An 11,145-nucleotide genomic window follows, 5' to 3' on the forward strand; every position below is an offset into this window, starting at 1 on the left:
TTTGGTTTGGGTCTGGTTCAGTCTTGTTCTGTGGTCGTGGGTATCGGTTGGGTTTTGTAAGAGTTAGAGAGAGAGCCGAGAGAAAAAAAAAAGTATGAGGAGAGTATTTTAAAATTTAATTAATTTTAGAGTATTAAATTGCTATGTATTTTAATATGAGATACTAAAGAATATGAACAATTTTTAAGAATAAATTATCAAACATCCCATATTAAAATATACTTGCGGTAAAAGTAAAACTGATCAAATAAAAATAATATATGGTTGGCGTGGCTAACGTCTTTTCTTCGTCTTAATCCCAGCTCTCTCTCTGTTTGGCCAATGAAAGAATTTCAAGTTGAGAGGAAACATAAAATTAGGAAACAAAACACAAAACAACTGTGTGCGACTCCGGAGACTGGCATTCACACCCCCATAGTCTAGAAAACCCTTCCATGGAGGAGAAACGCCGGGACACCGGAACCCTAATGTCTCCCGCCGGTGAATTTTCTCCGCCTGCGGAGCCCACCTCTTCGCGGCGCCGGGGCGGAGCTCAGAAGAGAAAAGCTAACAACCTCGGCTCGTCCGGCTCTTCATCCACGTCGTCGAAGCGCATCACTCGCGAGAAAGCTTCTCTCGTTCACCCTCCGATCCACAACGGCCCACTAACCAGGGCTCGTCAGGGACCCAGCAATCTCTCCTCGGCTTCCGGGGCAGGTGTTGTAGCGGCGTCACCTACTGGGGCGAAGCCAGCTGAACACGCCAAGCATCCTGGTGGTTTAGTTGGGGAGACAATTGTTTCTGTAGCTGAGGAATTAAGAAAACAGAGCGAATTGGAAGCTTTGGAGGCTGGACTTGAGGCCAAGTTCGTGGCCACTAGATCTCGTAGTAACTGCGCCCATGTGGTTCCCAGTCATTGCGGTCAGTTTTAGTGCCTCCATATTTATTGGTTCTTTTGGTAAAGATATGAATTTTGAAGTTAGTAGTTATATGGATTTTATGCTTACGGATCTAGGTCAAGAAAATTAACTCTATTTAGAGCAGTAGTTAGAATTTGCTTTGGTTGAAAATGAATTTGTTTCTGAATCATAAATGCTTGTTTGTACGTACTTCTCTTTTAATTTGAATTTAACTTGAAGCTAAGGGAGCACTGGCTAGAGTTTTTTTGCAAGGGCATTGAATTTTGATAAAGTGGAAGCAAAATTGTATGAGCTTTTGCAATGAAAGTGATTTTTTTCTTTTTTCTTCTCAAGGATGGTTTTCATGGAAAAATGTCCACCCCATTGAGGAACGCACATTGCCATCTTTCTTTAATGGGAAGTCCGAGTCGCGTACTCCTGATGTGTACTTGGAAATTCGTAACGGGATTATGAAGAAATTTCATGCAAATCCAAACATACAAATTGAGTTGAAAGACTTGTCAGAACTTGAGGTTGGAGAATTGGATGCTAGACAAGAGGTAATGGAGTTTTTGGACCATTGGGGTTTAATTAATTTCCACCCATTCCCACCAACTGGTCCTGCCACTGGTGGTGCTGATGATAATGTTGCTTCAGAAAAGGGTTCATTGGCTGATAAGTTGTATCACTTTGAAACCCTGCAATCTTCTAAGCCTGTTATTCCCAAAAATAATATATCAGCTCCAGCTGTGTCATCAAGACTGTTTCCCGAATCATCAATTGCTGAAGAGTTAATAAGGCCTGAGGGTCCAGCTGTCGAGTACCATTGCAATTCTTGTTCAGCTGATTGCTCACGCAAGCGCTACCATTGCCAGAAGCAGGTTAGTTGTGTTTTCACTGGAGAATGTTTTTATCAAATTGTTGTTTTCCATAATGGTGCAATGCTCTCAAACCAATGTTTGGTTAAGTTAGGATTGCCAAGTTTAATTTTAATTACTCAAATCTATGCAGTACCCAAATTGCACAGTTCTTCGACATGAATTGCAATATAAATTTAGTTTTGCAATTTGGAGTTATATGTTCATGTATCAGTTTTGTAAATTTAGTTTTAATAAACCAAATCTTGGTAGTTCCTGAGTCGCGCTTTTCCCAGGCTTGGAGTTGAATTGTTTTTTGCATGTTAACTTTATATGTTTCTTGATCAGTTTTATAAAAACGCTAGGGTTTTTCTGAAATGCTTTATGAAAGATGAAATCTTTACTTAAGCATACGTGCAATTTTAAATTTATTCTGTAGGTTTGTTTTTTTGTTTTAGGATTTTTATTTTTATTTTTTTATCTAAACTTAAAACATGCCTTTTGATGATCATTCAATTCTGACAATGTACAGGTCCTTGTATTCCATCTCAATCTCTTTCATATTTTACATTCGTAAGCTCTATATTTAAAATCTGAAGATGGACAATAAACTAGAATGTAATGAGTGCATTATATGAGCTAGAAATCAAATTTGCTTACCAACTAGAAAGTATCATATTTAGGGAAGCAGTGGTATTGAACTGTCATATTGTTATTAGTGCGATTCAATAACGGGTCTTACATATTTTTATTTAGAGGAGTGCTAATCACAACCTCCTATTGTAATCTCTTAGTCAACCTACGCACCCGAAATCACATGCTGGAATATTTTTTTTTTCAATTTTCTTTTAATAGCGGTATTCGTTGTAGTTACAATACCTTATCCATCTAAATTTTTGAATAGTTTACAGTACTGAAAACAGAATTCTTGATGTTCTAGTTTACCTAAAACACTTCAAACCTATTTTCAACACTAAAAACTATTTGTAATTTTCTAAAAATTTACAGAGATAATGTTGTAACTATAACGAACATCGTCATGAAAATACATATTCCGGCACAGAGATTGGTTAAGAGGTTTAAATAGGAGGTTGATGGTAGCACTCAAATTTTATTTCACATGTAATATTAAAAACCACTAACCACTTATAAAGTTCCATCTCATGAGGTGTTGGGCACCCTAAAGTGGACACTTGTCTTAGACTAATCCCTTCTTATATATTGAAAACCCTCACTTTGTGGCGGAGGAAAATTGTGGTTACATACATTTAAGCATAAAACACCACACCAAAACACACAGAAACCAGAACAAACACAGTAAGAATATTCATATGAAGCAAAGCAATGAATACTACATCATTAATCTCCATTTTCTAATTAAGTCTAAAAATGAAAATTTTTCTTAATGCTTTGTCTTGTACACCCATGATGCTGTCCAAACACTACTGAACACTCATAACCTTCAAAGAATCTATTATTTCTTTCTAACCAACAGCCCACAAAAGTGCCACGAACGTCGATCTCCACAAGCATGAGCTCTATTTACTGCCATCCACCTTACTCACTAACATTTGGGGAAGCGAATAGGGCATGACCCATTGGATCTCAAATTCGTTCCTTAGCTTTATCCAAAGACTACGCGCAAGGCAACGACTTAGAAACAAATGTGCCATCCTGGTGACAAGCACAAGAAAGCTTTCTTTACATTCAGTTTATCTAGAGCCACCAACCACCCAAACACTTTAACTTTTAAAGGTCCCCTACTTTTCCATAGGGTCTTTGTCCAGAATAACTCATCAGAATTTTGGCTTGAGGTAAACCAACTAAATGCTGATTTAGAAGAAAAGATCCCACTAGAATCTGGTATCCAAAGACAACTATCATCTAGAATGTTAAGCACTCTAACTGTTCCAATTGTTGTAGCATTTGTACCAAGCTAGGAATTTCTCTTTCCACAATGTTTCTTCTAAATTTGAAGTCTCAGCTCGCCACACAGTTCCCCACCTCGCCTTCATTGACAATCAACTTCTGAATACTTTCATTCTTAGCCCTAGAAATAGTAGCTAAGTTCAAGAATCGATTCATCAATGAAGATTCCCCAATCCATACATCTTCGCAAAAGTGGATATTCACCCCATTTCCTACCTTGAATTTCACCAGTTTTCCATACTCTTCATGAAACTATGATATATCCTTCCATGGCCCTCTACTCTTCATGAAACTCTGATATATCCTTTCATGGCTCTCTTGGGGATAGTCTAGCGCCCCTTTTTGTATCACATAAGTTTTCTGCTTTGCCATAGCAACTTTTGATCACTTTGTGAAACATTGAATTTGTTTCTAAAGGGTATGTCCGTAGCCATTTCATAAGCAACCCTTTGTTTCTCATCTCTAGTCTTCCAATCGCTAGACCTCCCTCATTTCTTGGTTTACAGACCTCATCCCAAGCCACCAAATGATCACCACCTGCTATATCTCCACCTTCCCAAAGAAAGTCTAACATCATTTTTTCTAAAGCATTTATGACCTGCTTTGGAGCTTTGAACATAGAAAGATAGTATATTGGAAAGGAAGATAGGATAGTGAATAAGAGTGAGCGTACCCCCTCTAGAAAGGAAGGAGCATTTCCACCCATCCAATCTTTTCGCACATTTATCCAAAACAGGCTCCCAAAGTCTTTTTCCTTGGTGAACCACCAAGTGGCATTCCCAAATATGTCATAGGCCAGCTGCCTACCTCACATCCAATTTGCTCCGCACATTGGGCCACCGCCTCCTCATTCAGAAAAATTCCCAAAAGTTGACTCCTCTTCAGATTTACTTTTAACCCAAAAATACCACAAAAAGCTTCAACAATCTTAACCAAATTTTGGAGTGATGCCTTATTATTTACAAAAATTAGGGTGTCATTCTCAAACTGTAAATGGCTAAGTTGAATTTTGTCTTTACCTTGTCTAGACACCTAGTACCCTTTAATTTTCCTCTCGTTCTTCCATTAATGAAAATAGAAAATGATGTTGATGAGATACATCCTGTAATCCATTTTCTCCATAACTCCCCAAATCCTTTTTTCCTCAAAACCAAATCCAGGAATTCCCATTCCACCCGATCATATGGATAAGAAGGGTTCACCTTTCTTTCTTAATCTTGCTCTTGATTCAGTTGCATCATTTGAGTTAGTCAGAACATTGGCAAGTAACTCAGAGGTGTGTGATAGGTTCAAATTCTGTATTGCAAGACCCCATTAGAGAGTGGAGATTTATATTGTGAATGGAAAATTGTAGGGCCTAACTCTTGTATTTTGAGAAGTAAAAGGCCTTATGTGTGCTCTAATACTGTTTTTTCACAGTAATATTATGACACCACGGTTTTCCTCCAAGTGAGGGTCCCTAATAGTTATGGGAGGAGGTCTATCTCGACCTCTTTCTCGTTTTCAAAAAGATAAAGGAACATTGATAAATTTACCCAAGAACCTATCATAATTTACTTTGAGTAATGATGAATCTATGGTCTCTTAATTACGAGAGCATTTATAACTGCTACTTTAGTTTGGAATGAGCTATTCTATTTTGACTGATTATAATCATATTTGGCAGGCAGATTTTGATCTATGTACTGATTGCTTTAACAATGGGAAGTTTGACTCTGGTATGTCATCTTCGGATTTTATTCTCATGGAGCCTGGTGAGATGCAGGGTCTCAGTGGGGGAAAGTGGACCGATCAGGAGACTCTCCTCCTCCTTGAGGCATTAGAACTTTATAAAGAAAACTGGAATGAGATTGCTGAACATGTCGCTACGAAAACAAAAGCTCAATGCATATTACATTTTGTTCAAATGCCAATTGAGGATAGCTTTTTTGATAGTTGTGATGATATTGAAGCTGTGGATCCAGCTTCTAGTGATAAATTAAACCCCAAGGATGCTCTTGAAACAAATGATAGTGAGACTGCTATTAATGTAAATCAGTCCACTTCTTCCCCAATGGAAACTTCAAAAGAAGAAATGACTGAAGTTCAAGCTAGTCAGGACACTTCAAAACATGAAGATACAGACAAAGGAAAAGTTGACCAGGACACTTCAAAACTGGATGATGGCAGTGAATCTAAAGGTGGCAAGGATGCAGAAGAAAATTGTGCAATGAAGGCTCTCAAGGAAGCATTTGAAGCTGTTGGTTATCCTCTGATACCTGAACGACCATTTTCATTTGCTGAAGTGGGGAATCCTGCCATGGCATTGGTAAGTTGAATGCTCACATGTGACTCTGGGTTATTAGTAAGTGGGGTCAGTCATAGGAGAAGCTGTAATTACAGTTATCACGTGGCTGGGAAAATGTTGAATTTACATCCCAATGATAGCACCTTCAAGTTTGTTTTTTATTTTTTTGATTCCAGGAGTGTCATTTATCATCAAATAATTAAAATCTTATTTTTGTTTGCATTATGAATCTGCTATCCAGTATTTATTGTACTTGTGCATCTTTATTATAGTTATTCTCATGTATCTACCTATTTTTTATAGCTACTAATGCTTCTCTTCTTTTCTTCAGGCAGCTTTCCTGGCACATTTGGTTGGACCTGATGTTGCTACTGCTTCATCACACAATTCTTTAAAATCCCTATCTGGAAACTCCCCAGGCATTGAGCTGGCTTCAAGACACTGCTTTCTTTTGGAGGATCCACCAAATGACATTAAGGAACCAGCTGGGTTGCCTAGGTATTTCATTTTCTATGGATCGCATATTCCTCTTGTAGATCCATGGGTCTTATGTTAGCAACTTATTTTGCAGTGTGGTTGCTGAAGCTACTAATGAGAGCTTTGTGAATGAAAAAATCGAAGCAGACCTTCCGAAAGAAGATATACCAACTGATCATTGTGACAAGAAAAGTCAAGATTCTGTTCTTGAAGCGAAAACATTGGATGTCCCAAATGTTGAAACCTCCGAGATATATCACAGTGCGAAAGAACAAGATATTAAAGCTGGTAGTGATGAAGCTTCTGGTAGTGTAAGTACAGCAAACAAATCAAGCACTCCTGCGATAGTAAAGGATCAACCACTATCTACGGATGATTTACAATCTGAGGCAGAGATTCCGCCAAGTTTTGTGAAGGAGTCAGAAGCGAAAACAGAAGAGCCTCCTGAACCCAGAAAGACGTCAAAGGAAGTAGAAATGTCTGAAACTACCCCTGAAAAGAATGAGCTGCAAGAAACAGTTCCATCAGATGTATTAAAGGAACCTACCAATTCAGTAGATGCGCAAGTAGATGAACCTAATGATTCTTTGCATTCAAAAAATAATAAGGATCAGCATGTAACTGCCACTTCAGTTGGAAAACCTTCTTCTGAGGAACCAAGAGACATAGATATGGTGCCTCATTCGGGGAACTCAGAAAAGAATGAACCTTCACAGCCAGCTGAACCAAATGTAACAGGTGAAAAAGGTGCTACGTTCTCTCCTCTTCAGATCAATAAAACAAGCGATATTATAACAGTACTTGCTAGATATTTAGTTAAAAAATGTTTAATATTATATTTTGTTTGGGTTATTTGTGATGCGCAAGGATGATAGGAAGAGAATTTTTAGTGATGTTTTCTTGCTCAGATGTAATATACTAGGACTATAGTATGTGTCATTTTAGTTGGAAACATAATATAGATATCTTTGTCTTGGCCATAAAGAATTCAATTGTAGGTTTCTGAATACTGACTGATTTTGTCTCATACCTTTTTCCAGTTGTGGATCTTACTAAAGATCGTGACAAAAAGAATGGTATGGGTATAAAAGAAGACACCAAGATTGATAAAATAAAGTGTGCAGCTGTCTCTGCTATCTCTGCAGCAGCAGTGAAGGCCAAACTTCTAGCAGATGAGGAAGAAGACCAAATCCGACAACTTTCCATGTTACTGATAGAGAAGCAGGTAATCTATAGATTTACCTCTCCATAGTTGTTGTCTTAAAAAAGAATTTAAATTTTATCTACTGAAGGGCCTTTATTGTTGCAGTTGCTAAAACTGGAAACCAAGTTAGGGTTTTTTAATGAGATGGAAAATGTACTAATGAGGGTTAGGGAGCAATTAGATAGATCAAGGCAACGTCTTTACCATGAACGGGCGCAAATAATTGCAGCCAGACTTGGCTTACCCGCTTCCTCATCTCGAGGGGCGTCTTCATCTTTGCCTGCGAATAGGGTGAACATCAACGTTACTAACTCAGTTCAAAGGCCTCCATTTAGCATGGTTTCTCAGAGGCCTCCCTTGTCAAGACCCATGGGGACAGTGGCGCCTACCCCTTCAATACCATTGTCCACAACAACAGCAGGTAGCTCAATTGGACCTCCGAGCCAGGAAAAGCTTTCCTCTGTTTGAACAAAGTAAAACTTAATATATACATGTTGAAGTGCATCCAGTTTTATACACCACGATAGTACTTTCTACATCCAGTGAGTTCCTGATATTTATATAATTTTTTCATTTGGGGTGCTTTTAAGAAAATTCAACATCTATCCCACTGATACTGATTTTGGTAGATACTGTGGAAGGCAATAACTCGTAAGTTGATGGCTTGATTCTGGCTGAGAAGTATTTTGAGACCTAGTTTGTTTTCGTAGAGATGAAACAGGAAGAAAGTCAAAATTTTATGAGATATAAGAAAATTAAATATACTATTTTTCCATTCACCTAGGTGGTGTTCGGTTAGAGGTAATGAAATGGAAAGAAAATAATTTTTATTCTATTATTTTGGTGGAATGTTTATTCCATTTAAAAAAAAAAAATTCCAATGCAAGATAAGAATAAATTTTATAATCTTTTGTCAATTTTTTTTATGTTTTAAATTTGATTTCACTTCTATTCCCATTCTCATTTTTATTCTTTAATTTTAATTTCTTCCAACCAAACACTCCCTTGATTTCTCGAAAGCTTTTAATTTAACTATATGCTGTGGAATGCCCGACTCACAGAGACAAAGTTTCAGTGTGTGATTTATGAATGCACCGTCTTCATTTGGTTGGTAGTATCTGCCACTTGTCTGTCCTATTTTGTCTTACTATAAACCTTAAATTAACCGTTTGGCTTCTTCCTTTTTAAATTGCAATATCATATTCATATGAAATGCCTTAGTCTTATTTTTCTTCTCGTTTGACATGGCAGGTTCACAAATGCAAGGGTAGTTTACACATTGTCAAGAAGATTTTCCTCAAGCAGTTTCGAGATTAAAAGATTAGCAGTTTGCTCCCGTATCAGTGAGGCTGACTATACTTATTAGTGCGCTTGGAGTTCTGGTGATGACGATGTTGTTAGGTCTGAGTTCTTAGCAAACTTTTTTGACATCTTTGAACTCTGCTTGTGGTAGCTGTCCCTGCATCCGTCTTGTATTCCTCTGCAGTTTCTTATAGAGCTAAGAAATAAAAGGGATCACAAATTGTAATGGAAACTGGCTCTTGGAAGTACTAATGTTAGACTAATTGCCTGCTGACCGAGTAACTTGTATTCCTTTAGTGGATATTAAAATAGGTGATTTAGAGAGGAGATTCCGGTACTGATGTATTGGTTCGTTTGTTAAAATTATTTGCTAGTTTGAGTTGTATATTTGTATCAATACAGCGCCTATCGGAGATTGTAAAATCTCTCTTGATAGTGAAAGTTCACGAGTGTTGGACCAGATAATTTTATTTTATTCTTCGTATTTGAGAAGAAAAATTGCATGTGTTTGATACAAAAAGTTTCAGTGATTTTATTTTCTGTTAAGGTTATGTGTAGCATATAGAATAAAGATTCAAACTATCGAAGCAATAAACTTCAAGTATTGATGACATTGCAAAAGTTTTTCTTCCTCTTCAAACTTTCCTGGTTTCTATTTCTAGAGTCTTTTGGTGGTATGTGTACCAGTTCTCCGGTACCGAACATGGTGTTATGGTCCACCCAAACGAGTATTGTGGTGGCTTCGTTCCTCATCTATTCCATCGTCAAATCCCTTCTCATTTCAATTTCATTCCTGCACACTTAATTGCCACATTAATCACTCTGAGAATTACACTTTTCCTCCATCCCATCATAACCTTCTTTGACAGAGCATTAATTGTAACCTTTTCTTTTACCCTACGCGAAATTGTTCCACATGGCCTTCCTCTTTCTTCCTTTCCCCTTCTCATCGCAAAAGCCAAACAATTAACCCTGTCCAATGCTTTGTTCTTGGCAAAATGGAGGGGGATACTTAGAAACTTGAGGCTCCTCAAATCTCTTTCATCATTTGGGCTACTTCTCTTACGATTTGGGATGGGACTAGAAGATCCTCCAGGAGAATACAAAGAGCTTACTGGTTCTTCCTATTTAAGGCGCGTCTCAGGTATCGAGCTCCTTACCTTCACTTTTCCCTTGTTTCCTTTGTTAAAGTCCTGCTCTTGCCTCCTCTAAATTTCAATATGTAAGATTTCCATACTAATGTCTCTAACATACTAGTCTTGACCCCTGAAGAAAATACACTATACTTATGATGTTAGTTAGTTGATTCCCTTGTTACTTTCAACCTTTTTAGATTGCACGCAGTTAGGCATTTTAATCGTCCCTCCCTTATGAAAACCTTATATGAAATCTAGTCATCGCAGTGTCGTTTTCCTATTGCTGTTTCTGAGAATGCAGATGGCCTGTTTCTAGTTAGTTTTGGGTGTGAGGGGGATATAGGTAGAATTTTAGAAGGTTAGCCGTAGCATTTTGCTCAAAATCTTACTGTCTTTGCTGCTCTTGAAAGCCCTTTCCCTATCTCATGAGCATCTTCATTATATACCCTTCTGGATTCAGGTGTATGTGATTCCCTTCATGTGTAAGTCTTATGAACTTGCCAAGTTTATCGCGTTAGAAGTTGGTAATCTTATTGAAGTGGATAAAACCACTATTAAGGAGGGAACATGACCTTATCTGCAGATAAGAATGCTTTTAGATGTGAAGTTGCTTATTAGAAGGGGTATGAATGTTAGGTTTATCAAGATAGGAAGGGAGATTATCAAATGGTTGGACTTTAGATACGAGAGATTAACTGACTTTTGCTACTTCTGTGGGAAGCTTGATTAGAAAGTATTGTCATGCTTACCTGCAAAAATGTGATGAAAGCCTTGCTTCTCCTCCTTGTCCTTTTACTATCCTTCTTTGAGGAAAAGAAAAGGTCACTGATAAATCTATGCCCTTTCAGTACCCTCACCATCCTTCAATAACAATTGCTGATATGAACTTTGGTACCCTTCATCCTCCTTCCTCAATGCTTACTAACCAAGCTATCAACTTTCCTTCTTTTCTATCACCCACCTTACACTTTCCCAATCGCCCGCTGATGTAATGATTCCAACACCCATTAATCCCAATGTTTAGGCTTTGACTCCTCCTATTAGTGATGTTAGTTTTGATCTCTACTATGACCTC

General features: G+C 37.8%; 1 protein-coding gene across 4 annotated transcripts; it reads left to right on the plus strand.

Moving 5' to 3' along the window:
• Window positions 1–246: 246 nt before the first annotated feature.
• On the plus strand, window positions 247–9,480 carry LOC115715295 (SWI/SNF complex subunit SWI3D). Of its 4 annotated transcripts, none has more exons than XM_030644147.2 (8): window positions 247–900; window positions 1,233–1,759; window positions 5,331–5,972; window positions 6,283–6,449; window positions 6,523–7,175; window positions 7,469–7,653; window positions 7,738–8,053; window positions 8,884–9,480. In XM_030644147.2, exons 1-8 carry the CDS (start codon window positions 435–437, stop codon window positions 8,901–8,903), a joined length of 2,976 nt encoding a protein of 991 aa, XP_030500007.1. In that variant the 5' UTR covers window positions 247–434; the 3' UTR covers window positions 8,904–9,480. The 4 variants fall into 4 exon arrangements, with proteins under 4 accessions (XP_030500007.1, XP_060969432.1, XP_030500006.1 ...); XM_061113449.1 differs by having other exon boundaries at window positions 6,523–7,166; XM_030644146.2 differs by lacking the exon at window positions 8,884–9,480 and having other exon boundaries at window positions 7,738–8,407.
• The last annotated feature ends 1,665 nt before the right edge of the window (window positions 9,481–11,145 follow it).

The sequence above is a fragment of the Cannabis sativa genome, chromosome 4, assembly GCF_029168945.1.
Source record: "Cannabis sativa cultivar Pink pepper isolate KNU-18-1 chromosome 4, ASM2916894v1, whole genome shotgun sequence".
NCBI lineage: Eukaryota > Viridiplantae > Streptophyta > Magnoliopsida > Rosales > Cannabaceae > Cannabis > Cannabis sativa.